Raw genomic sequence first — 27,844 nt, 5'->3', positions numbered from 1 at the left:
CTCTTTGCTTCACTTATATATTATGTGTAGTGATATGAAATTGTCAGTATCGGACTGTTTTTGACCTATAAAAACAATTTCAGAGCATTCAGTCTAACAGTTTATTTAAGGGCTCAGCACATTTTCTGTAAAGGTATAGGTAGTAAATACTATAGGCTTGGCGGGCAGACAGTCTCTGTGGAAACTACTAACTGCCATTGTACCTGGAGGCCCACAATAAACAATACATAAATGAATGAATTTGGCTGTGTTCCAATAAAACTTTATTTATGGACATGGAAATGTGAATTTCATGTAATTTTCACATGTAACATAATATTCTTTGATTTTTTTTTTTCCAACTACTTAAAAATGTAACAAACGTTCTCTGCTTGCGGGCCATACAAAACCAAGCAGTGGCCTGAATTTCACCCACAAACCATAGTTTGCCAACCCCTAGTTAAGCTGAAGTTGGCTGCCACTGCCTTTGTAATTTCTGGTACCAAGAACTTTCTGTTCACTTTCCTAAAACCAATTTCATTATCTCCTCCAGAACTCCCCACCCCAAGCCTTGTTTCACCTTCTCATCTCCCTTCGTAATTGGAGTACTTCATTTGCTTATCCTGCCAGTGGACACCTGAGCAGCATCCTCTTTGCTCCTCTCTCCTCCACTACCCTTGTCCAGCAGGTCTTAACTAGGAATTCTCAGTTCTTTCACCTCCTCTGAAACCTTCTGTTCTCTTCCACCCAGAGCCACTGCTTGATTCATGCCCTCTTTGTCACCTGGACTGTTATAAAAGTGACACTTTTGTGACACTCTTGTGTGACAAAGTGATGCTCTTCACTTTTGTCATTTATCCTCTGTAATCCATCCTCCATCAGGCCAGTACTGTTATTTTCCTAAACAGTTTTTATCATATCAGATCCTTCTTTAAAGCATCTTAGATTCTTCCCATGGGTCATAGGCTCTATAGGATAAAGTTCCTATAGAACTTCATGGTCTAGTTCTGATGTAGCTCCCTCGCCAAGCCTATACTTAAGTCACACCCACCCCTCTTTATAAAGTTCACATCACTCTGTTTTCAGAGATTATTCCTATGCCTGGAGGGTCTTGCCTTGCTTTTTCTCTGATTCTTGATTTCCTCCTTTATTCCATGAGGCTGAGCTCAGGTGCCACCTCAGCTGTGACACTTTCCATGACTCTTCTTTTGCAGAATTATCTCCTCTGCATTTTCAGGTCTCTTGTGACATATATCTTGGGTATAGCATCAGTCGGAACAACTCAGTTATTTATAGGAAGGTGTCTCTACTGTGTAGATGACTATGGGCTCCCTGGGGGTAGAAGCCATGCCCTAGTCTTCTTGCTTTATCCCTCTTGGCTACACAATATTTTAAAGTAATTATTTCAATCAAGATGTACTATGTATCTAATAACTTTCTTGGTTTACTTATGAAGTCGCAGAGATCTGATTACAGGGTTGCAGAATCCAGTGCCTTTGGGGCCAGGCTGGTGACTTAATGGCAGAAGTGGACAGTGAGGTCTGGGGTGAGCTAGTGAGGAAATGCCACATCTCTGATCGTTGTCACCCAAGAGTGTGACAGGTGTTGCTGAAGGTATTATTTTCCAAGAGAAATGGGAAAACTAAGATTTTTTAATATAAATATCCCAGTTTTTCTTTTAATTAATTAATTAATGGCTGCATTGGGTGTTCATTGCTGCGCGCGGGCTTTCTCTAGTTGTGGCGAGCGGGGGCTACTCTTCGTTGCGGTGTGTGGGCTTCTCTTTTGTGGAGCATGGGCTCTAGGCATACAGGCTTCAGTAGTTGTGGCATGTGGGCTCAGTAGTTGTGGCATGTGGGCTCAGTAGTTGTGGCACGCAGGCTCAGTAGTTGTTGTGGCTTGCGTGCTCTAGAGCAAAGGCTCAGTAGTTGTGGTGCACAGGCTTAGCTGCTCCACGGCATGTGGGATCTTCCCGGACCAGGGCTCGAACCCATGTCCCCTGCATTGGCAGGCAAACTCTTAACCACTGCATCACCAGGGAAGTCCCCGGTTTTTCAACATGGGCAACTACAAATTCACCTTCTAAAGAAATACCTTGTGGGCACAACTGTTAAAATACCAACCTGTCTGTCGGCTGGATGTGGCCCTTGAGACCCAGTTAGCAGCCCCCAATTGGTCACATCTCTTCATTAGCCACGGACAGGGCCTGGGAACCAGAGCATGCAAGGCTGCATGATGGGAGAAGGCCTTGCATGTGTGTGCTCTGTTCTCAGCCTGTGTTCATCCTGCTGTCTTAACACTCTGCCTCCTCCACCTGTTGGTGCTTAGCCATCTTCCAAGGTGTGAAAGCGAGACACCACAGAGAGTTTATGACTTTCCTTCCTTTCTGCTCCCTGGTGACACCCACTGGGCCATTAACTGAATGGGCTGGGGTGACCTCCTGTTCTGCCTCCTCCCTGGAGGTGGCTGAAACCATTTGGGAGAACATCCATCAGGAACATCCATTCTTTTTTTTTTTTGCGCGGTACGCGGGCCTCTCACTGTTGTGGCCTCTCCCGTTGCGGAGCACAGGCTCCGGACGCGCAGGCTCAGCGGCCATGGCTCACAGGCCCAGCCCCTCTGCGGCATGTGGGATCTTCCCAGATCAGGGCACAAACCCATGTCCCCTGCATTGGCAGGCGGACTCTCAACCACTTGCGCCACCAGGGAAGCCCGGAACATCCATTCTTGATGGATGTTCTGGCTGTTTTTGCTGATGGCTGTTAGCGAAGGCTTTTGTTCCTAGTCAGAGCCCTGGTTTTCTAGTACACCAAGAATGACAGGTTATTAATGCCCTTGGAGCTAGGAATTAAGTTGTCCTTATGTTCCAGCCTGTCTGGGTGGTCAGTAACCACTTCAGAGAATCACATGAAACATTGCCTGTGGGGTTACCTAGAAAAGAGAATTTTAATAATTGATCGCTATATTTGGTCTCCAGTAAATGATTGATTTCCCACCCTTCCCCCTACAGCCTTTTGCTGCCTGCTTCTCAATTGTATATGAATCAGCAACAGCTCAAGTCACCTGATGGCCTTTCTAAAATGCTTGCTCCTTATTACTCAGTGTGATTACTGGCTGTTGAGCGGTATTAACGCTTCGTGTAAACTTTTTAGTCTAAACTGTCCAGGCTTTTATTTCCTTTAAAAACAAAGCAATAGAATAATACCAAAAAAAAAAAGATCAAACCCAACCAAATTCTCTCTTTGTTCTTTTTCTGTGGGTCTGGGACCTGAGCTTCTGAGACCAGGAGCCTGGGGAGAGATGGCCTTGTTGGGCAGATCTGGGTGGGAACCTAGAAGTAGCACGTTCCCAACCGTGTGGCGCTTTCCTGTGTACAGAACACTGTCACATGGGTGGCTTGTGTGTTGCAACCACTTTGAGAAGAGGGCTCAGAGGAGCGGGTGGCCTTGCTCAAGGTCCGTGTTCAGGGAAGTGTCATGCCGTGCCTCTTGTAGGTTCTGGATGCGACCCTGTGTCCTTGAGGCTGGCAGATGGACACTGATAGAAAGAAGAAGGAAGAAGAGGTTCTGCTCAAACTCACATAACTTGATAAAGTCCTCTGGGCCCAACACAAGAGGCAGCTAGCTTGTGTTGGATATATTATTATTAAATAATAATATGGAGTACTCACTGTGTACTGTGAAACACTTGTTATGCTAGGGCATTTAATTCTATCGGAAGTGACAGTTATCATCCCCATTTTAGAGACAGAAAGTAAACTTACTGTGCCTGAGAACAGACGGCACCTGACCATTGTCTCTGTTGGTTCTTCTGCTGAGTTGCCAAGGGGGAGGGGTTGGTAATGAATGACTTGACACGTGTGACATGTGGGGGAATCCTTCCAAAACATTATCAACTGTGAGTATCCTTTGTGGATTGACTGTCCTGTAAATCCTTTTGAACATATTTCCATTGTCAGTTCTCTGGACCAGTGGCTGTTGTGACAGGGGCTCACTACTTGAGAATAGTTACTCGTCTGAATTTAGTGATAGAAACGTGCTCTGTGTGTTGTATTATCAGGTGAATGTCCTTAAGGTCAAGGTTTTGAGCAGATGAGAAGGCAGGTAACTTGATAATTTAACAGTTGTCATTTAAAACCAGGATTTTTCTGCTTAAATTCAGGTCGAGTTGATTTTTTAAAAATTTGTGACTAGAATATTTTACAAACAGAAAGAAGGAAAACAGGTTTCCCAAGTTTGAGATAGTAGCACAAAATGAATCCCTTGCTCTTTTAAAATAGGGTCTTCTGCTACAAATCTCATGGTCACTTTCACACCTGGTGTTCAGGTCATAGCTTTCAGTTGTATCTGATACACGCATAGGATTTTGGACTTCCAAGACCTTAAAATTCTGTATTTACCTGTTTTTACAAGGGGAAAAAAAAATCTAGGTGTTTTGTCCAATTGAGGGTAGGCTGGTAGGTTAACACAGTCCATAACTGAATTTAACTTTGTTACGTGTCTCTCTCCTAGGGCAAACGTATCCTGATCTTCTAAGGGAAGAAAGAACTGGATGTAAAATTTCCATATTGAAGACATAGTAGTTAACCTTCCCCTTCATCGTCTCACAATTCTCCCGCTTGAATTTTAACCCTAACTTCAGAATTTCCCAGTTCTTTAATTTCAGTGACTAATATCCCCTCTCCCGAACACATATATTTTAGCAACTCCCAGAATTTAATCTAAGAAGTACTACTAAGAAACTGAGGTTTGCAGAAGTTAAGCAACTTGACCAAACACTCTGCTGTCCAGTAGTTGTGACTTTAAAATAGAGGAGAACAGGGGTGGCCAACTCGTAGAGTCTACAGAGGATTACATGAGTTAATTACTACATGTAAAATGCTAACAACAGTCCCTGGCACATAATTAGTTCTCAACAAGTGTAAGATACTATTATTACTATACATCTAGGAAGTAGCAGAGTTGATTTCTGTCTGGTTTCATTCATTCTTTCAGCAGACATTTGTTGAGCACCTGCTGTGTGCTATATGTTCTGGGGAGATAGCCCATCGTCTTAACCATTGTGCTTTATTACTTCCAGTTTAATTTCAAGGAAGATGTTCTCCTCCTTTGTAGGAAATTGGAAAATAATGACACCAAAGAGATGATTCATGGTCCACCAACATTTTGTCTTTAAGGCTTCAAAATAAGCACCATGGGTGGGTATTGCTTAAAGAAAGGACATCTTGAAATCATTCCTGTTGATCTCAAGATAGTGCTGACTTTTTGCTGGAGCCTATGATAAGAAGGGAGTGTAGCTATGGATATAGTTGCTCACATTAAAAAAAAAATTGAACCTATTGACAGAATGATGCTTCTGAACTCAGGAAACACAGTTTTTCTCAATTTACTTTTAGAGGATTGGAGGTTTTATTTATATTTAGTAAACAAAGCATTTGCCTTTGAAGAACAAAATGAAATATTTAAGTTGATAGAGGTCAAGCTTTTTAAAGCCAAAATAAATCGAGAAGAATCAGGTCTTTCTACCAAAGCTGTACTGAGTCAGGAATTTGAAATAAAATGAAATATTGGGCTTCCCTGGTGGCGCAGTGGTTGAGAGTCCGCCTGCCGATGTAGGGGACACGGGTTCATGCCCTGATCCGGGAAGATCCCACATGCCGCGGAGCGGCTGGGCCTGTGAGCCATGGCCGCTGAGCCTGTGCGTCTGGAGCCTGTGCTCCGCAACAGGAGAGGCCACAACAGTGAGAGGCCCCCGTAGCACAAAAAAAAAAAAAAAAAAAAAAAGAAATATTGGATAGCAGTTGTGTGTTTTAAAAAGGCAATGGTTTTAATTAAAATGACTATCATCTAGGGCTTCCCTGGTGGCGCAGTGGTTAAGAATCTGCCTGCCAATGCAGGGGACACGGGTTCGAGCCCTGGTCGGGGAAGATCCCACATGCCGCGGAGCAACTAAGCCCGTGTGCCACAACTACTAAGACTGCACTCTAGAGCCTGTGCTCCGCAACAAGAAAAGCCACCACAATGAGAAGCCCGCGCACCGCAGCAAAGAGTAGCACCCGCTCGTGGCAACTAGACAAAGCCCACAGGCAGCCAAAAATAAAATAAATAAAATTTTTAAAAATGACTATCATCTAGATAATAATCAGATATCTGACTGAACAGGCTTCCAGGGTTGGGGCTGCTGTCTTCCCTCTAGGTTGACGTTTCTGACTTTTTGATATTTCATCAGTGTCATTCACAAGCTGTATTCCCTTGAAATGGCAAAGGAAGTCCACCCTTGATTGTTTTTCAGGGTTCCCTGGCTTTGATGAGTCATTGCTGGACAGCCTTCTCAACCAAGTGCCGATAAGAATAGACACACAATAGAAAAATAAAACAACTGAGAGCTGAAGCAGAAAGAGCTGGGACTCTGCTGTATTCAGCTGTGTGACCTTGTGTAAGCCACAGTATTCCTGGGCTCTGGGTTTCTCATGCATAAAATAAAGTTTCTAGGGTCTCTTGCTGAAGTTAGGTCAACATTGGAATTTAATATCCACCAAGAGAGATAGCAGATATACAGCACATTCAGGGGACAGTGATTCGTGATTTATGTAATTATAGTAGCTTTGTTGACTGTTGGAAAATAGCAGTGGCAGATGAGTCAGCCTGGCATGTAGCTTTCGGAGATCAGTGATGCTTTTTTTGTTAAAGTTATGCTTTAGTCAGGTTTTTTTTTAGGTCCCAATGGTCAGGGTGATGCCAAGTTCCAGAAATAGAAGCTCAGATCTTGTTCAGAGGACAGTGTGGAGGGGATGGTTGTCAGGAACTTGTTTTCCTAGCCGAGCCTCCACTTTGGCTTTCCCTAGGGAAGATGTTAGTGGGTGACCACGGGGGTGTAACATCATTATCCAGTGAACCATCCGCCCCAAACATGTTGCTTGGAATTCACTATCAGTGACAGAGAAGAGGCAGGTGGTATTTCAAACCTCCTTCCTCTGCCTGGTTTGGTTCTCCAAAAATCCATGTGAAAGGGAAACGTTCTGTATTAGGAGCTCCAGCTGCAAACACCTGGACTAAACATGGGCTCCTCTAGAGACAGGCAGATCTGAAGCATCCATCCTTCATCCTTCCTCTGGGTGCCTTCTCCAATAGCTAGAGAAGCAGAGAGAGAATCCCCTTTCTCTCAGGCATGTACCGGAGCTTGCCTAATCTGCTTAGTCTGTGCTTCCCCACAAAGTCCAGTTGGTCCTCCCACCGACTGATGCAAATCTCCGTGTATAATAGGAAGAGGTTGGGCTGGGGGTCAAAGGAGGCCTCACTCTGAATCACAGCAGCGCTCCTTCCTGGCTGTGGAACTTAGGATAACTTACTTAGCTTGGGCAGCAAGCATAGTGGTATTAGCAGTCTTATGCAGGTAGTGTGTGTCTTCATCGTGTCGTCAAGAATTGCGCTGTATTCTTTTTAAATTAAATTAAATTTTTTTTATTGGAGTATAGTTGCTTTACAGTGTTATTAGTTTCTGCTGTACAGCAAAGTGAATCAGCTATACGTATACATCTATCCCCTCTTTTTTGGATTTCCTTCCCATTTAGGTCACCACAGAGCACTGAGTAGAGTTCCCTGTGCTCTACGGTAGGTTCTATTGTATTCTTAAACCTTGTGAAAATGCCTCTTAGAGGAGAGAGAGTGAAGGTGGGGCCGAAAACTAGACCTTTACCTTTTCCTCCCTTCATCCCTGAGAGGGTGTGGAGGCAGATTTGACCTCACAGAGATCAGCAGGGGACCCCCCCACCACCACCTCCTATGAGGACCTCCCCCGCCACCCCGCCACCCCCCCCTCCACCGCGAGGACAATGATCTTCATATTCTGTAAGCAACAGTCTACTTTAAAAAAAAAAAAAAAGAATCTTACACAAAACTCGTGTGTAAAATGAGTTAAAGACTTTCGTTTATAAAAATATGATTAAGTTGAAATTTATAATAAACTCAGGAAGAATGATAAAGCAGTTTCAGTGAACAGAAATTTGAAATAGCAGAGATGGTAGATGACTTTTATGATCTTTTTCCTATTACATATAGATAATTGCAAATTTTTATTATTTATTTATTTATTTATTTTTTAACATCTTTGAGTATAACTGTTTTACAATAGTGTGTTAGTTTCTCCTTTACAACAAAGTGAATCAGTTATACATATACATATGTTCCCATATCTCTTCCCTCTTGCGTCACCCTCCCTCCCACCCTCCCTATCCCACCCCTCTAGGTGGTCACAAAGCACAGAGGTGAACTCCCTGTGCTATGCGGCAGCTTCCCACCAGCTATCTAACTTACATATAGATAATTGCAAATTTTTTAAAAAAATTATTTATTTTTGGCTGTGTTGGGTCTTCGTTGCTGCGCGCGGGCTTTCTCTAGTTGTGGCAAGCGAGGTCTAGTCTCCCATGCGGTGCGCAGCCTTCTCGTTGCGGAGGCTTGCCTTGTTGCGGAGCACAGACTCTAGGCGCACAGGCTCAGTAGTTGTGGCACACGGGCCTATCTGCTCCACGACGTGGGTTCCTCCCAGACCCGGGCTTAAACCCACGTTCCCGGCATTAGCAGGCAGATTCTTAACCACTGCGCCACCAGGGAAGTCCCTCAAATGGTATTTTTTTTAAACAGATCTTCTTCCAATCAAGTGATACTGGTCAAAGAGAAAGATAGAAGGCTTATTATGCCAAAGCTGCCCAAAATATATAGACTAGCATGTATTTGTTCACATGTAACAGATGGGAAACAACTTTTAAATTATTGCACTTTTTTCCAAAATGCTTATACATTTAAAAAATAAATTTAAAGTAAATGTTAAAACATCTGAAACACCTCCGTAGAATCCCAAGGTTTGGTAGAAAAGACTGTTCAAAACATACTCCCTGATCTCAATTTGCTCTCTGTTTCCAGTTTTATTACAGCATGTATACAGTTTTCAATACTGAAAGCCATTTGATATAAAAAATGGTGACATTTGAATAAGGTCTGCAGTCTGGTTGACAGTGCTGGATCAGTGTCAGTTGCTTGTTTTGATATTGTACTTGAGTGATACAAGATACAAAATGTTGCTTTTTGGGGAAGTTGGATGAAGGGTGCATGAGACTCTCTATACTATTTTTGCAGTTTACTCTGAGTTTATAATTATTTCAGAATTTTAAATTCTCTATAAAAAGTCATTTGAAAATGATCGTCTTCTAATTAATTGTTAGGAGGGAGTGGTGTATATACCACACTTTTAAAGTGGATTTCCATCTATCTTACCTTATTTTGAAAAAAAGCATCTTTCTTTCCTTGCCACACTCACTCTGTCACCTACTGTGACACTTGAAATTTTGGAAAGAAAACACAGCCAATGGCAAATCAAGGAGAGCTCTCTTTCATGAAAACTAATTTAGCTGCCGCTTAATTACTTAATAAGAAAATGGTGCCAAAACCCAAGAGTTCAATCTGCAATCACTTGATACAGAAAAACATCCATGAATGATGTAACATGTTTTTATGAAGCATTCCCGTGCTCCAAACATTAGTAATTAGGCCAAAGAATATCAACATGCCATGAGATCATAGGGCCAGACGTACAAATCAGCATGCCCTATAGTCTGTTGTGATGATGCAACATGAGGAGTGTTATTCTACATGAGAAAAGATAAAGGAGTGAAGATAATTTTAAAAGAATAAACCTTTGATCCATTCACTTCTCCGTGTTTAAAGTAAAAGTGGTCATGGCAGTCATGAAATATAGTTCTCTGTTCTCTTGGATTTTACGGCGTGCTGTAAATTACTGCCTTGTTCTTTGATAAGATTGATGGTGGTTTTGCTCTATCACTTGGAGAAATGCAACAGAATTCCCTGAGCCAGCCATCTGTCTTCAATGTAATTGACAAAAGGAGTGATTGTCTCGAGTGTTTTGACTAGAAATGGATTGGTGGGGTTCTATCAGACACCTGCGAAGGTGAGCTGACCTCAGCACATTGCTTTAGCAAGTGTTTTAACATATGCTAGTAGAATTACATTTTAAAAAAATCCGTTTACTCCACCAAGGCTGTAAGGTCCTGTGCATTAAGTAGGGCATTCGTTTTGTGCCAGTTGTGAAGCCTGCCTGGGCTGACCTGAGGGACGGGGCTCTCAGCTCTCCAGACAACACTCTATCTGATTGGCTTTTCTGGCTTCTCCTCCAGGGTTATCAATGCCGGAAAGAGCACACACAATGAAGACCAAGCCAGCTGTGAGGTGCTCACCGTGAAGAAGAAAGCAGGGGCCGTTACCTCAACCCCAAACAGGAACTCAGCTAAGAGACGGTCCTCACTTCCCAATGGGGAGGGGCTGCAGCTGAAGGAGAACTCGGTAAGACCTTCCTTCATCCCCCGTTCTCGGGTGAGAGGAACATGCACGATGTGACCCCGCCATGGGATGTTTGGAATGAAAGAGAGAAAAGCCATGTCCCCAGAGTTAGTGGAGTGGCAGGTCTGTGCTCAGGGTATCACACCGCCACAGCAAAGGTGACACATGGAGTTAGGAAGAGCTGGTGTTGAATTCCCTGGCGGTCCAGTGGTTAGGACTCCATGCTTCCACTACTGGGGACCTGGGTCCCATCCCTGGTTGGGGAACTAGGATCCTGCAAGCCGGGCAGCATGGCCAAAGTAAACAAACAAACAAATAAATGGAACAGCTGGTGTTTAGGTACTAAACCTTTAAAGTAAAGAAAACACCCATATCATATATGAGTTTTGCTGCAAGAATTAGTATATATGTTTGGTGGTTTTCAAGAAGCCACTTCAAGGTTTTTGTGAAGGAGATAGTCCCTGGAAGCCTCTCCAAAGGAGTGAGAGGAACTCTAGCCATTGGCTTGCAGCCCTGCCACGCACGACTCTGCCCCTGTCCTCCCCTTGCCTGCCCCTTAGAGTTGCCCAGTTGGAGCCTTGCTTGATGCTCTTCCAAATTAGTACTTGTTTCAACTGGCCCAAAGCCCTTGCATCCTATGGGGCAGCCCTGTAGACCGAATGCCCTGTTGACAAACCACAGAGCGTTTCTCCTCTTTCCAGTTTCTGGAGAACAAAGTAGACATCCTCGGAAAGTTCTGAAGAAGCTCTCAGAAAAGTATAGGGGATAATTAGCACTCTGTCCATCAGCAGATTTAGTCCTACAGAAAAGAGACATTAAATGGGATGACCCCAATGTGACTATTTATTCTAATGGTCTTAGGATATTTTTGTATGTAAATTTTTATAGGATTGTAAAGGATCTAGGAATCTCTTCTTAGTCTAAGTGATAGTGTCTTATTGCATTTACGCTTAGGGAATAAGAGTACTGATTTATTTTGTTAGCATTAGTTCAACTTAGGGTTAGAAAACACAGTGACCTATGGAGATTCATCAGTTGTACTTGCTTTCAAGGCTGAAGGAAGCACTGATCTTCCAAAAAGCGAGAGTCAGGGACCCAGACGGGGAAGACAAAATAATACTGGTTAAGTGCATGGTCTCTGGAGTAAGACGTTTCAGAACAGTCCATTGCTTAAAGCTGTTCAATTTGGGGATAGTTATTTATTCTTTGAGCCTCACCCTTTCTCTTCTCTAAAAAGGAAAAATAATAATGGTAATTACCAAATACAGTTGAAGAGGCTAGTTGCAAGTAAGAAATCCAACAGTCCATGTAAAGTCTTGAGCCAGTGTCATCATTAATAAATCCTTGATCAATGCTAGTGATTATTATCCTAAAGTCAGTTCTACTTCTGTAATCCTCTGTGGATAATGCCCACTGAGTTTCATTCATTTGTAAACTGGAGATCACACAATGTCTTTTGTACCTTCTTGATGGACTTATTCTGAGGATTGAGTTTTTATGGAAAAGGGCTCAGAATATATGAGACATTAGTGATAATTGGGTATGGGTGCCAGTGATTTAATGTTGCTCTTTCCCCTGGCAGGTCTCCTCTGCCACTGGATATAAACTGATTTCCTTTTCTTTTTTTTTAAAAAAAAAAATATATATTTATTTATATATTTATTTTTGGCTGCTTCGGGCCTTTGTTGCTGCGTGCAGGCTCTCTCTAGCTGCATTGAGCAAGGGCTACTCTTTGTTGAAGTGCACAGGCTTCTCATTGCGGTGGGTCCTCCCGTTGCCAAGAACAGGCTCTAGAGCGCAGGCTCAGTAGTTGTGGCTCACAGGCCCAGCTGCTCCTCAGCATGTGGGATCCTCCTGGACCAGGGATCGAACCCATGTCCCCTGAATTGGCAGGTGGATTCTTCACCACTGTGCCACTAGGGAAGCCCCTATAAAGTGATTTCTGTAAAACTAAGTCAGTGTTGACATTTGGCTGAAGGCCTGTGGGTGATGGCATTTTCCCCTTGTTGCTAAGTTCCTCCTAGAAGTGGAACCAGGAGTAACTTTTTTCCTTTTTTTCCTTAAGAACAGTGAAACCAGTGCATAAGCCCTTTAGGATAGAGCCAGGGCCCTCCTTTGTGATGGCTCTGAACCTCTGTGGGGTCCATGAGCCACTAGGAGGCAGCAAGGACATGCCATGCAGAGCCGGCACCTCTCCCCCTGCATTCCTGCTTTGGCCACAGCAGCTTCACTTCTACCTGCCTTATATATTGGGCTACTTATTAGAGTTTAAGGCAAGAGCTGTGCTGCCTTTTTCCTTTTAATTGTGGGAAATTATGCATAAAATAAAAATAAATTTTAACCATTTTTAGGTGTATAGTGCAGTGGCATCAAATACATTCATATTGTTGTGCAACCATCAGTATCATCCATCTGCTGAACTTTTTTATCTTCCCAAACTGAAACTTTGTACCTATTAAACACTACCCCTTCCCCTCCCTGCCCCCCATCCCTGGCAACTACCATTCTATTTCCTGTCCCAGTGAATTTGACTACTCTAGGGACCTCCTATAAGTGGAATCATATAATATTTGTCTTTTTGTAGTTGGCATATATCACTTATCATAACGTCTTCAAAGATTACCCATGTTGTAGAATGCATCATAATCTTATTCCTTTTTAAGGCTGAATAATACTCTGTTGTGTGCATACATACCATTTTGTTTATCCATTCATCCATCGAAGGACACTTGCTTTCATTGTCTATTGTGAATATTACCACTATGAACATGGGTGTTTGAATACCTGTTTGAGTCCCTGCTTTCAATTCTTTTGAATATACACCCAGAGTGGAATTGTTGGATGATACGGTAATTCTGTTCAATATTTTGAGGAACCACCATGCTGTTTTGCACAACAGCTGCACCATTTAACATTCCCACCGGCAGTACACAAGGGTTCCGATTTCTGCACATTTTTGCCAACACTTGTTAATTTCTGTTTCTCTAAAATAATAGCTGCCCTAATGAGTGTGAAGTGGTAATCTCATTGTAGGTATGTATTTCCCATGATTAGCGATGTTGAACATCTTTTCATGTGCTTCTTATTGGCCAGATATATCTTCTTTAAAGAAATGTCTGTTCAGGTCCTTTGCCCATTCTTAAATTAGGTTGTCTGTTTCGTTGTTGTTGTTTGTGCTGCTTTCTAAAAGCTTGAAAAGTATAATCTAGTGTGCCAGGTGACTCACTGAGTGCGGGCTGTATTCCAGGAACTGGATGCTGAGGATTCAGCAGGGAATAAAACAGACAACAGTCCCTCCCTACAGGGAGCTTGCGTTCTTTGACGGCGACAAACAATTAAAATATATAGCGTGGCAGATAAACACTACGGAGAAAAACAAAGTAGGGAAGCAATAATAATAGGAAGCGTGAGGCGCAGGGTGGTTAAAGGAGGTGTCAGAATGTAACACTGGGGCAAAGACCTGAAAGGGCAGCTGTTGGAAGAGCATTCTGACCTCCTAGGCCACTGTAAGAACCCTGAGGCAGGAACAGGCTGGCAGTTTCTCGGAGAATCTGCCAGGAAGCCCATGCACCTGGAGCAGACATAGTAAAGCCTGGATTGCAGGTGACATTGTCAGAGGGTTATAGAGGAGTGAGACAAAGTGGCAGGACCTCAAGGCCGTTATCAGGACTTTGGCTGCTATGCTGAATGAACAGTTTGCTAGCAGGGGTCCCTGGATATACTGCTTAAAAGAGGCCAGGGATTTTTGCCATCTAAAGCCATCCTTTAACTCAGATATGGTGACACTGAGGAGAGGGCAGTGACAGCATAGGGCCCAGGGCAAGAAAACATCTGCAGGAGACAAGTAAGGTGGGTCTCCCCCATTCCCCCTGTGATTCTCTTCCTTCACCCAGCAAATGTGTGCTGAGCTCTGAGTGTGCATGCTGGGCCTTGGGGCTGAGGAGATGAACTCAGTACAGTTCCCATCCCCCTCGAGCAGAGTTGGGGAGGGGAGGAAGCGTCGATAAGCAGCAGCACACTACAGTGGAGTGAGTTTTAGGAGGAAGAGAAAAAGTCCAGGCTGTGTGGATGCCTAGCTCAGATTGGCCCCTGGTGGCTTGGGGAACAGTGGAGGGGATAGGCTGGGTCAGGTGAGGGAAGGCTCCCTGGAGAAGTGACATTTGAGTTGTAGGAATTAACCAAGCAAATAAGAGAAAGGGGAGCTCCTGACAGAGGGAACGTGCAAATACTGAGACAGGCTGGCGTGAGAGTACGTGGGGCATGTCTTCCCGTGTTTGGGAGCACGTGTAGTCATTTGGAGGGGAATGAGACAGGAACAACAAGCAGGCCTCACACGTGAGGGCCATTGAATGCCCTAAGAAGCTGGAATTTTAACTGGTGACTTTAGACAAGGGCATAACAGACTCATGACGGTGGGAAGGCTGACTTGGAAGACTGGGGGAGCACACCTAGAGGCTGGGACACCTAGGAGTCTGGCTCTTGCAGAAATCTGGGTGAGAAATGATGAAAGCTCAAAATAAGGCAGTGATTAGAGAGCAAGGGGCAGGCTCGGAAGAGATGATGTGAGAGATACTGTTGAGGTGACCAGGTGACCAACTATGTGGGGCAGGGGAGAGTGGGAGATGCCAGGTTTCAGCTGCTGGGTGCTGATCCTTGAAAGTGGACCCGTGGGGCAGGCACAGGTTCAAGGTGAGGAGATGGGTGGAAATGACGACTTGAGTTTTGAGGATGCTAACTTTCCAGTGGGGAGTGTTTTCTAGGAAGTTAGAGCTGAGGGATTGGAGCTCAGAGCAAGTCTAGGGGGACTTAGAATTCAGGAGTTACAAGCCCAAAGGAATTCCAAGAAGAGAGGGGAGTTGTCAGGAGCATAAGTAGCAATGCTGTGGGCCACAGAGAGGTCAAGAAAGATAAGGATGAAAAAATGGCAAATACTATTATAAGCAAGAAATGCAGCAACAGGATAAATAATGGCATCATTATTTCATTTGCAAACAGATAGTTGACAGGCATGAAGGATGGTGAAAGGAAGATGCATGGACTCTCTCCAGAATACATGTGATGAATTTCTCCCTCCCTTTTAACCTCTTCATCCCCAACAAACTTTGTGCAGTCAAAATAAATATTTCCACAAGACTTCTTTAACGTATACTATCACCTTCATCTTACTTGGAGATTGAAGAAAGCCTAAAGTTTCCTGTAAGATCACATTAGATTCACCATGAAAAGAGGAATTATCACAGGAATTTTTTTATATGTTAGAAACATAGGAGGGATTTCCCTGGCGGTCCAGTGGTTAAGACTGAACTTCCGCTGCAGGGGGCACAGGTCCGATCCCTGGTAGGGGAACTAAGATCCCGCATGCCACGCAGCATGGCCCAAAAAAAAGAAAGAAAGAAAGATCAGTGATATGCAAGGAATTCAATTCAGCAGGAGCCTAACTTTGTATTTGATAACATAGGGTAGCAGTGAGAGGATTATTTATCACTACAGATAATTATTGATTGGTATGAAGATTATAAGGCAACTTTAAAATTTTTTAAACTTTTAATTTTATATTGGAGTACAGTTGATTAGCAATGTTGTGTTAGTTTCAGGTGTACAGCAACGTGATTCAGTGATACATATACATGTATCTCTTCTTTTTCAAATTCTTTTCCCCTTGAGGTTATTACAGAATATTGAGCAGCATTCCCTGTGCTCTACAGTAGGTCATTGTTGGTTAACCATTTTAAATATAGCAGTATGTACCTGTCAGCTTTAAGCCATCCGTCATGCCAGCTTATAGAGAATTATTTTATCCTATTAGTACAAGTAATGGTGTAGCCAAAGGAGTGAAATTAGTCCTCCTGTTTTAAAGCAAACTTAAAAAAGATATTGGTGGATAAAATTACATACACTCTGTTTTGCTTCTTGTAGCTTCCACGAGGCATTTGCTGAAGGAGTGTTGTTTCCTGTATTTGGGTGAGCTCTTGACAGCAGCACCTTACTTATAAGAAAGAAAATACAAATTAATTTCAGGTTCCATCTACATATAAAGGAAAATGTGAGGAGCAGAAGAAGCCATGTTCGAGAGAAGTCATAAAACTTAAAAGGAATACAAAGAAAAGAGTTCCAAGGTGTTCTGTGCTATAGGTTTGTGTTTTGTTTGTCTTTTTTCTTTTTTGTGGTACGCAGGCCTCTCACTGTTGTGGCCTCTCCCGTTGCGGAGCACAGGCTCCGGACGCGCAGGCTCAGCGGCCATGGCTCACGGGCCCAGCCGCTCCACGGCATGTGGGATCTTCCCGGACTGGAGCACGAACCCGTGTCCCCTGCATCAGCAGGCGGACTCTCAACCACTGTGCCACCAGGGAAGCCCCTGTGCTATATAGTTTTTTAACATGAAGAAATGCAGTGGGATATGGTGAATTACTGATTGTATTCTCCCTTAAAAAATACTTGGCAATGGATCTAGTGTTTTCTTTTTAATTTAGAGTTTAGTGATATAATTAGTGAAATAAAGAAACATTTCTCTTTCGAGGGATAAGTTTTGAGATCTCTGGATATGAAGTGGCTATGAAGGAGAGAAGGATGTTTTCTGTGACAAGTTGGGGGTGGACTTTTCCTGTGCCGGCATCACATTGGGTAGTTGGTGTCTGAAGAACCTTTAGGCCACAGTTAGGCAGGTAGGAAATTGATACTCCATGGCAATGTGCAGTCCTCTCAACATTCCTATGCCTCTGATTATTTGTTTGGGGACATAGGGTGTATAGCTAGGAAAGAAGAGAATCTAGAATGCCAGCATTTCTGAAAGCCATTGTCATAGAATCGTCCCTTAGGGAGAATTCTGTAAGCTTGTTGAGGGCAACACCGTCTCCCCCAGCATCCTCCTGCCTTCCTCCTACTGAAGCCTTTTTAATTCACCTGATCATGACTTGTGGGAACTAATCACCATTACTAGGTTTTCTTTCCTTTAATTTGAAAGGTGTTAAGAAATCTTTATTTATTGTACTGATTGCCACCGCAAGTGAAAACAGCTTTTCCAAGAGCTTTTGTTTTGTTTTTTTTTTTGTTTGTTTGTTATGCGGGCCTCTCACTGCTGTGGCATCTCCCGTTGCGGAGCACAGGCTCCGGACGCGCAGGCTCAGCGGCCACGGCTCACGGGCCCAGCCGCTCCGCGGCACGCGGGATCCTCCCGGACCGGGGCACGAACCCGCGTCCCCTGCATCGGCAGGCGGACTCCCAACCACTGCGCCACCAGGGAAGCCCCAAGAGCTTTTGTTTTTCAGTTCCCAGGTACCTAGCCATTCTAGGAATGGGATAAAAAGAGGACCATAGTATATCGCATCTCTGGCGAGGGAGAAAGAGTTCACTCTTAAGGGCATCTTATAACCTTAGTATTAAGGTGATCTTATGTAAGATGTGTAGGTGGGAGATAGGGCATTGTGGCAATAACCAGGACATTCTCCGCCCACATCTGACTCCCTGTTTTGAAAGAGATTATTTTTGGCTTAAGACAAGTCTTGTGGACATACGCATTCTAAGTCTTATTTCCTTCAGAGCCCCCTTATGTTGTTTTAGTCAAAGCAAATCAAAGTATGTGGTTTCAGTATCTGTTAGTTCAGTGTCTAATTACAATAACAGGAGATGGCTGTGTCCACATCACGGCCAAGTTCATCAGCAGGGAAGAGGAAAGCTGATTATCTTTCTCAGCAGAGGATAGGGCAGCACTGTGGGAATTCCAGGCAAATCGGATCAAATTGGCGTGGGGAGAGGTAAAAAGGAAATGAGAAGGGACTATTTCAACTCTCTGGAGTGAAGATTTGCTCCTCTTTTTATCTGTTTTCTGTAAGAAGGACTCAGTCACCCCACCCCACCCCCCCGCCACCCCCGCCTCCCAGAACATTAAATGAAGGTTTCCCGTGGTTCCATAGTGGCATCCCTTCTGGGGCATTTGGCCACATTTGGCTGTCTGCTTCCTGCAGCGATGTAAGCTATAAAAAACAATAGGAACATCCTTTTATTTCTCTCATTGTGTTTATTGCTCTAAATTTTCCCTCTCAACTAGGGTCTTTGTTCTGAGCATGTCAAGATAAACATAACCTTGCCATTTATCTACTTAGATTTTTGAAGCAGGTGTGCAGTGGTTTCTCTCAAAACTCTTATCTCTTGGTTCCAGGGATTAGAACTCTTGCCAGTGATTAAGAAGAATGACTTTACAACTAGGAATTGTTCAGGCTGATGTCAGTTAGAATAACTTTACAGTTCCCTCCTCAGTGGGTGTTGAATCACTCTGAAGACCAGGTTTGACCAAGATGTACGTAGTTGGGCTTCCCTGGTGGTGCAGTGGTTTAGAGTCTGCCTGACAATGCAGGGGACACGGGTTCGTGCCCCGGTCTGGGAAGATCCCACATGCCGCAGAGCGGCTAGGCCCGTGAGCCATGGCCGCTGAGCCTGCGTGTCCGGAGCCTGTGCTCCACAACGGGAGAGGCCACAGCAGTAAGAGGCCTGCGTACCAAAAAAAAAAAAAAAAAAAAAAAAAAAGCTGTACATAGTTGCTGAGAATGCAACTCAAACTTGGTTCCTCAATAGATTTTCCCACTGTGGCAAATCTTAAGGCTAAAGGAAAATAAATGGTGCTGATATGGAAATTTCTCCTTGTTTCACTTGTAATCTGATTTCCCCAGAGCTTTAGGTGGGAGGAACATTGGCAAGAGCAATAGCTCTTGAGATTTTCTTTTCTTCTTCTTACTTTTTTAAAACCCAATATTCGGCATTCATGTGCCAGACACAACACTGATCTTAATGCTTTGTCAATATTAATTCCTTTAACCTCATAATACATAAGTATGTACTATTCTTATCTTTATTCTACCAATGAGGAAACTGAGGCACAGAACTGGAAAGTGTGGAGCTTGGGTTCAACCCAGGCAATCTAGCCTCTGAACCTGTACACACTGGTAACATGCTGCCTCTTTATCCTTTAGCAGCTGGGAAATATGTCAGGAAAATCTCCTTGGAAAAGTATGAAATGAAGGAAGAACAACTCCTAATGTTGAGATGTATAATTTCAATATAATTTGATGCTAAAATTTTTCTCATTTCCATTAGGATTTCTGTTTTGAATTAGTAGTTATTTAGCAGTCTCCCCTGTCGACTCAGAAACTGGATAACAGCTCTGACTGATTCAGGTGAAGAACACATGGAAATGAAATTGTTCATCATCTTATTGTCCTTATAGTCCATTTATTTCTTGCTAAATTATTGAAGACCATTGTTTTCCTGAAACCACGGCAAGTAGAAAAAGCCTTCTGATTGGATAGTAATGCGTGCCTTGAGTTTGAATCCCAGCTCTGCCACTCCCTAGACGTTACCTTGTGAAAGTTAGATGACCTCTCGATGCCTCAGTTTCCTCATCTGCTAATTGGGGGCAATAGTTCCTACTTCATAAGATTATTAGAATTAAATGAGTTAAAAATATGAAAAGTGGGGGCTTCCCTGGTGGCGCAGTGGTTGAGAGTCTACCTGCCGATGCAGGGGATGCGGGTTTGTGCCCAGGTCTGGGAAGATCCCACATGCCGTGGAGCAGCTGGGCCTGTGAGCCATGGCCACTGAGCCTGCACGTCCGGAGCCTGAGCTCCGCAACGGGAGAGGCCACAATAGTGAGAGGCCCACGTACCGCAAAAAAAAAAAAAAAAAAAAAAAAGTGGGACTTCCCTGGTGGCGCAGTGGTTAAGAATCTGCCTGCCAATGCAGGGGACATGGGTTTGAGCCCTGGTCCGGGAAGATCCCACATGCCGTGGAGCAACTAAGCCTGTGCACCACAACTACTGAGCCTGCGCTCTAGAGCCCGAGTGCCACAACTGCTGAAGCCTGCGTGCCAAGAGCCTGTGCTCTGCAACAAGAGAAGCCACTACAATGAGAAGCCCACGCACCGCAACGGAAAGTAGCCCCCGCTTGCTGCAACTAGAGAAAGCTTGTGCACAGCAACGAAGACCCAACACAGCCAAAATAAATAAAGAAATTAATTTTTAAAAATATGAAAAATACTTAGAATAGTGTTTGGCATGTAGTAAATGCTCAATTAATATTATCTGTTGTTATTCTAACAGTGGAGTTTGCAGATGCATTTCAATATTATTTCGCATTATTTGTGTTTCTACTGTAAACTAATTTAAGGAGAAGCTTTTGAGGTATAGAATAATAGTTTGAGAACATTCCCGAGCTAATTTTTGAGTCTAGAATAAACCATAGCACAACTTAGCCAAAACGATCACCAACTTTATACTTTCTGTCTCTCAGAAATTTTTATTTAATAGTGTTTTTACATATGGAACTAAATTGCTATTTAAAAACAAAAACCAAACATACTTATCTTACATCTTATTGTCTCATAAAGTGGAAGAATCGAACCAAATAAATCTGTGTTTAGTATTATCAGATCCTGAGAAGGAAGCAGTGCTCTTTTATGTATATGAGGATAAGAGATCTTTCTCATTAGGGAACAAAATATTGGAATAATTTAGTCAGAAAGAGAAGTATGTTAAGATCAAACAAACTAACTATGCTGTATGGGCATGATTCCAAGTGGACAACAGTAGAATGTGGGCCCAAGGAAGGACTTGTCATGAAGTCTCTCCACATCTCAGCTTCATCAGCAGCTGATTTATTCTTTTGCCTCATACTGTGTTGCTGTGAGATCACATGAACTGGTGGTTGAAATCTCTGTGGATGAAATGCCTAAAAACAGATACTCTAATTCTGCATCATCATCCTTGCTGTGAAACCTTGAAGCCTGGCCAGAAACTTGGTGGAAATCAAGTCATATAGTAGCTTATAGTGGGGATCAAAGGATTATGTCTGCTCTCTGTTTCCCCAATGGAAAATAAGTAATCCCTCTTCTTGAGCAAGAAAGGAGGCAGGCAAGTGCATACCATGTTCATACTGAGCCTTTTGTAAAATTGACCAAAGGATTTAACTCACAGTGGGATTTCCACATTTGTGATATTCCTTTCATGCTGTCCTCAGGTTATCTGAATACCTAGTGAGTTGGGACAGGGAGGGGAAGTTGAGGGTAAAATTAGCGGTGAACCTGTGTCTTCAGGGAAGGCAACCAGGAGGGTGACACCACTTTTTCCTGTAGGACAGCTGTTTCTAGAGTAGCCATCTCCAAGCCATCGGTTAAAGACAGTTTTTTTGAGTATATACCCTTAATATATGTGTTCATTTATTGATATATAGCCATACTACTGAATATCCATCTAGTATATATTTAACAATTATAAAAACATGTTAAGTATTTAAAATATACTCTAAAGACAATAAAGATGAAAAGGCAATATTTTAAAATATAACAGCTAACAGTTACATGGTGTTGATTATATGCCAGCCATTGTTCTGTGTGTTTTTCATGCAGTAACCCATTTACTGTCTTGCTAAGAGCAGAGACTTCTTGTTTCCATTAGCTTATATCTCAAGGCACAATTCATCATTAACAACAGCAAGTATAATTCCATATTTCAACTGTCTCCTTGAGCACATCAGATACTTTTGGCTAGAATGGTTATTATTATTGTCAGATATAACTAGTTGTCATTGCTTGGAGTGGGAAGTGTTAGCAGTGGGCTACTGAGCCTGCGCGTCTGGAGCCCGTGCTCCACAACAAGAGAGGCCGCGATAGTGAGAGGCCCGCGCACCGCGATGAAGAGTGGCCCCCGCTTGCCACAACTAGAGAAGGCCCTCGTACAGAAACGAAGACCCAACACAGCAAAAATAAATAAATTAATTAATAAACTCCTATCCCCAACTTCTTCTTAAAAACAAACAAACAAAAAAAACTTACTAAGTTCTGGCATTATATATGATCATGAAAATGGGAAAAAGAAAATAAGCAATATGATTAAAAAGCAGTTTCTAGAACTTTAGAGAAAGGAGGATATAACATTGAGCCTACTTTAGTGAAATCCTAAAAGAGAAACTATGAACTTTAAACTCCCAATTTGTTACCTTCTGGAATATTCCTTAGTCTTATTGCAGATGTATTCCTGAAAAGGGGTGGGAATGTGTGTGTATGTGTGTGTGTGTATTATAAATGATGTAGAAGGCTATCTTTTTTTTTTTGTAAAGGAAATAACTTAGAATGCAACTGGAAAACCTTTTCTTTAAATTTTTATTTATTTATTTATTTTTATTGTTGGCTGCCTTGGGTCTTTGTTGCTGCGTGTGGGCTTTTCTCTAGTTGCGGCCAGCAGGGGCTACTCTTCGTTGTGGTTCCTGGGCTTCTCATTGGGTAGCTTCTCTTGTTGCAGAGCACGGGCTCTAGGTGTGTGGGCTTCAGTAGTTGTGGTTCGTAGGATCCGGAGCGCAGGCTCCGTAGTTGTGGCGCACAGGCTTAGTTGCTTCGTGGCATGTGGGATCTTCCCGGACCAGGACTCAAACCCATGTCCCCTGCACTGGCAGGTGGATTCTTAACCACTGCGCCACCAGGGAAGTTCCAAAATTCTTACTTCTTAAACTGCTATATTGCTCTGAAAAAATAAAGACGAATGAAAAAATACATTTTCTCCCTTCCTTTCTTTGTATATTTAGTAGTTGCTGAGCTTTTAGTAGTTGCTGAGTAAGTAGTACTATACCAGGGACGCCCTGGAATGCCATAGTGAATGAGACACACGTGAGTGTCCGAGTAGGCTGATACAGACACATCCGGCGATTCCACACCAGTGGGATAAACACTGTTGTAGGGGATGTACAGGGGCTGAGGTGGTCCAGGCAGGCTTGGTGGGGAGGTGATGCTTCCACTGAAAACCGAAGGATAAGCAGTTCTTCAAGCAGAGGGCCAAAGATGAAGGCAGAAGAAAAACATGACACAGTCTTACAGGTGAGGCAGAGTTAGAAGAGAGGACGAGAGCGTTCCCGAGCCCTGACAGGGAGCAAGAGAGGGGCAGCAAGTAGAGCCCGTGAACCCATGTGAGCATCTAGAAGACAGAAAAGTACTTTCAGAGCAGTAGGGGGTGATTGAAGGTTCTATGCCATGACGGAATACAGGTGTATTTGCAATGAAATTGCAGATTTGCGATGCTTTAAAAGCACCTGTTCATGTAACTTGGGATTTTTCAGTCCTCTCTCATAGATTTCCAGCTGCAATCCCAGCTGCCTTATTCCCAGCTCAGACCCCTGATGTCAGTGTAGTCCCTTGATGGTGGTGTGACATTGAGGAGGTGTTCATTCCTCAAGTTTCTCAGATCTGACTTTATGCCTCAAACCATGCACTCTTATCTGAAAGCAGCTGATGGCACTGTTTCGAGGAAAGAAGAGGGTGAGGGAGAATCGGGTCCTCGTATCCGTTTCAGAATAAATGTATGGCATGGCCTGTTTGATCATGATACTTTCAAAAGTAGATCTGAATTCTCTGTTAATGTCTCGGTCCCATTTCAAACACCATATAGCTCACTCCAGCCTCATATGTTTCCTTCAAATGTCTCATGAAGTCCTCTCTCCTGGCCCAGTGGTACTACACTGACCTAGGCACTCTTTGCCTCAGGACAGACCTCTGTGAGCCCCTTAAATTCTGGTGCTTCCTTTTCGCGGTGCACCTGCAGATCGCGTCAGCATCAGTGCTCCCTCAGCCTGGCTCCCAGCACTTTCAGGGACGGAGGCATCTCATTACTCCTCATGTCCCAAGGCAGCAAACTGGGACTCCTGGTCTGCCTTGCTGGACTCCAGAACCTCACCCTGACCTGAACCTAGCCCTCAAGGTCGGCCTTAATCAGGTCGCTGTCCATATATATATATTTATTTATCTTTTCACCTGCATTGCCTATTTGTTGCTCCCTTTTCACAGAATATTCTTTCTTTGAATCCACCATTGCCCAAGCACGTGGACAGACAGTCACAGACAATATGATGAATGCTGCAGTCAGGGTGGGCACAGGAGGAGCTTCCAGGAGGAGGTGACAGTTAAGGTGATTACTAAAAGACAGGTGGAGGGGGAGGCAGAGGGAGAGGGGTAGTAGTGGTTTGCTGTGAGCTGCCAGCATTGTAGTTTTGCGTGGGTGGGATTTGGGGTAAGAGATGGAATGTGGAGAGAGAATCAGAGCCTGCAAACCCAAGCTCATAGCCTGGAGTCAGCCTGCAGGGCAGGTTGTTAGGCTGGTAAAAGACAGTGATCAGATTTTGTGTTTTTTTGAAAAACTCAGGTTCCAGAGTGTAGAAGTGTATTCCTGAGCCAGGTGTCCATCAGGGCAAGCTTTCCCTCCAGGGCTGGGCGGAGTGTGAGGGCGTTAGAGCATGGACTCTGATCCCAGCTGCATCGCTTAATAGATGGTAACCTGGAGTGGTTACCCTCTCTGTCCCTCATTTTCCTCCTGTAAAATGGGGATAGTAACCACACCTCATAGGGTGGTTATTCATAGGATTGTAGTAAGGATTAAATGAGCAAATATTTGTAAAGCATTTAGAATATCGCCTGTCAAATGATGGGAAGGGTGCTCTAGGCCTGTAACTGGCTGTGTCTGTGCCTTTGTGGTCTTTTAGACTCTAATAGCTGAGCTGGCATCTGAGTGTGTGGTGAGAGCCCGCTTTGTCGTTATTTCCCCACGTAGTATATCACTTACTTGAAGTTCCTGCCATAGGAGGACAGTGAAGATTCTGAAATCTCTTGATGGGCTTGGTTTTATCTAGTTCAAAGGCTTTCAAAATTTTATTTTAAACTGTCGAATTCTTTTATCCAAAATCTTTTGCAAAACCCTGATGTTTGTAACTGATGAAACTGTGCTGCTCTGGTCAGAATAATAGTCATAGGGACTTACCCCTTCAACAGCCACTAACCTTCCTCTTTCCTAAGGTACCTGTTCAGAACTAAGGAACACAGTTTGGATACCACTGGTCTGATCAGTTTAGGGAGATGTAAGTGACTCATCCAAGGTCATACAGTGAACCCATGGCAGATTTGGGACTAGAATGTAGGTCTCCTGATGGCTTAGCAGCCCCCTTTCCATTAGACCAGGGGTTCTCAACTGTGACTGCTCGTTAGAACCCCCGGGAAGCTTTAAAGAAGATGAATGGTGGGGCACCACCTTCAGAGACATTGCTTTTAATGGGTCTGGGCTTGGCCCCTGCATCAACCTGTGCTGGATTTATTCAGCCTACACTTGATTTGTGGAAAGAAACTTTCTTTGTGGAAACAATTATGTCTTACAAGTTTTAGCTGTGAAAATTATAATTGCATTTTAAAAATGTGCTGTACCAGACTTTATAGCACTGTGCAGAGGTGTTCTCAAAAGGAGAATATTGAGCCCTTCTGAGCCCCACATCAGAAGTCCCTCAGCCAAGCTGCCTCGTGACTGTTTAAAAATTCCCCAGATATTTTGTCACCTGGTGGTGGTTTCGGTAGCTGCAGAATGCTCTGTGTTGTTGAAGGAAGTGGTTGGATTACTTGTCAGAAAAATTAGAGTTGCTTTTTTAAAATGTAGCATTCCATGGCAGTGTGGCTTGTTATTTCATGGGGCTAGATCTTCTTTGATTCCAATCATGACTGTGGAAACATGATAAAGTTTGGTGTCACAGAATCTGTGCCCAGACACTGACATGACTGCTGCTATCCCATCCCTTGCCTACCCCTGCTGCAGCTTCCTCAGAGATGTTTGCTGGGTTTTAATTTAATCAGGTATAGAAGGACTGTGTGCATAGGTTTCACTCAGGTGGCCTTGGGCCCTTTGGGGAATTGGATGTGATGAGCAAGGAATCCTTTCCTTTTGCCACTTTTCCCTATTTGTGGGGATGTAATATGGCAATATGTACTTTAATGCAGCAAAGTAACAGGAGCTAGCGGTGGGGTTGGCAATCCTTGCAAAGTAGTGATGAGCATAAATGATAATTCAAAATGTGCAGACGGACAATGCTATTTTACTGGCGACCGAGTCACATATACTGCTAATACCGCTGTGCGGTGTTGCCTTACATTCACGATATGGGGAAATGACAAATTTCAGAGGTTTGTGGAAATAAAGATGGATTCATGTGAATTCTATCCACAGATGCCCTAAATTAAGAACATTTTCCTGGGGGCTCAGGTTTATTCCCAGTGGATATCCACTTCTACCTGCTTTAGATTCTTTTCTGTGCTTGTGCCTTACTTATGTGGGCTCCTCCTTCCTGCCACGTATGCCACAAGTCCCAGAATACTATGTACCCATGCTTCTCCACGTGCCCAGCTCTTGTTACAGAATCTCACAACAGTGGCTCACTGAAATGTCATGAAGCCCATATGACAGCTTGTCCAGGGCCTGTGCAGCCTCCTGAGCCAGACCTTGAGGGCCCAGGCTTCTTCTGACCTCCTGCCCCACACCCTGGGCTGCAGCTTTCAGCCTTTTTGGCAAGAGGGTTATGCTACCTCCACGAGTCACTACTGTGACCCAGGCAGGAAGAAAGGGGGAAGGATAAAGGGGAAAAGACCAGGCCCATTGATTTGTCCTTTTTGTCAAGAAATCTGTAAGTTTCCTGGAAGTGTTCATCCAGGACACTTCTTCCTGCAGCTCATTGGCCAGAATGAGGCTATGTGACCACACAGAGCTGCGAGGGAGTCTGGGATGTATTTTTAGTGGATATGTTGCTGTCCCAAACAGAATCAGTAGTGAGGAGGAAGGGAAGATAGACCCTGGATGAGCATCTACCAGAATCAGCCCCATCACCTGAGCCTCCTGGTACTTTCCTGTCCTGGGCTGCCATATCACCTCTCAATCCATCCAAATTCTACTTGTCCTGTCTTCAAGGTCCACCTCTCCCCCACTTCCCCAGCCCACACTGGTCTGTCCTTCTTAAACATTGAACTTGCAGGATTAGCAGAGGCATCAGAGTCTTCTAAAGAAGTTCCCTCACCTCCGCCATTTTGGTGAAGAACTGAAGCCCAGAAAATGACTTACCTGAGATCATATTGTAATGGTAATGATAGCAGTGCCCCCAACGCCACACACACGCATACACACACGTGCACGCACACACATGCATGCACATACACATGCACATGCAGCAACGCACACACACATGCACATGCAGTGCGCGCGCACACACACACACACACACACACACACACACACTCGTGCACATGCATGCACGTGTGTGCCCGGTTGCTCCAAATGTGTTACTTAGCTACTGACTAGGCATAAGTTACCACTTAACCTTCCCAGTACCCCTCTGCCATAAGGTAGCTATCATCTTCCTTTTAGTTCCTAGGAAACCATGGCACAGAGATGTTAAGCAACAGGGACTTCCAGCCCTAGAATGACCCAGACAGGGTCCAGGGCCTGGACTGACTTCCTCTCCTTGCTCTGTCTCCCACTCAGCTGATTGGTATTGAAGATGCCATTTGAGTCCAGATCTTCTAATCCTTCGGTCATTGTTTTTTCCCCTTAACTTTCCTCTGAGATAATGTGCTTGTTCTTTCTCTTTATGGTGCTTTTAGTCATGCATAAGTGTTTCTTCCTGCCTGGATTTGACTGAGTGTCTTATTAGGGTGGTATTTACCTCCTAACTGACATCCTCAC

The 27,844-nt window shown here is 43.8% G+C and overlaps 1 protein-coding gene across 2 annotated transcripts in view; it reads left to right on the top strand.

Moving 5' to 3' along the window:
* PPM1H (protein phosphatase, Mg2+/Mn2+ dependent 1H) overlaps positions 1 to 27,844 on the top strand; it is a 266,407-nt gene that overhangs the window by 88,553 nt on the left and 150,010 nt on the right. For both annotated transcript variants that reach the window (XM_059082213.2, XM_067009683.1), the window contains exon 2: positions 10,166 to 10,331. In XM_059082213.2, coding sequence (XP_058938196.1) covers positions 10,166 to 10,331 — 166 coding nt within the window. The remainder of the gene's footprint in view (positions 1 to 10,165; positions 10,332 to 27,844) is intronic.

The sequence above is a fragment of the Kogia breviceps genome, chromosome 12, assembly GCF_026419965.1.
Source record: "Kogia breviceps isolate mKogBre1 chromosome 12, mKogBre1 haplotype 1, whole genome shotgun sequence".
Classification (NCBI taxonomy): domain Eukaryota; kingdom Metazoa; phylum Chordata; class Mammalia; order Artiodactyla; family Physeteridae; genus Kogia; species Kogia breviceps.
Note: the sequence above shows the minus strand (reverse complement) of the source record. Positions and strands in the feature narration are given on the sequence as shown.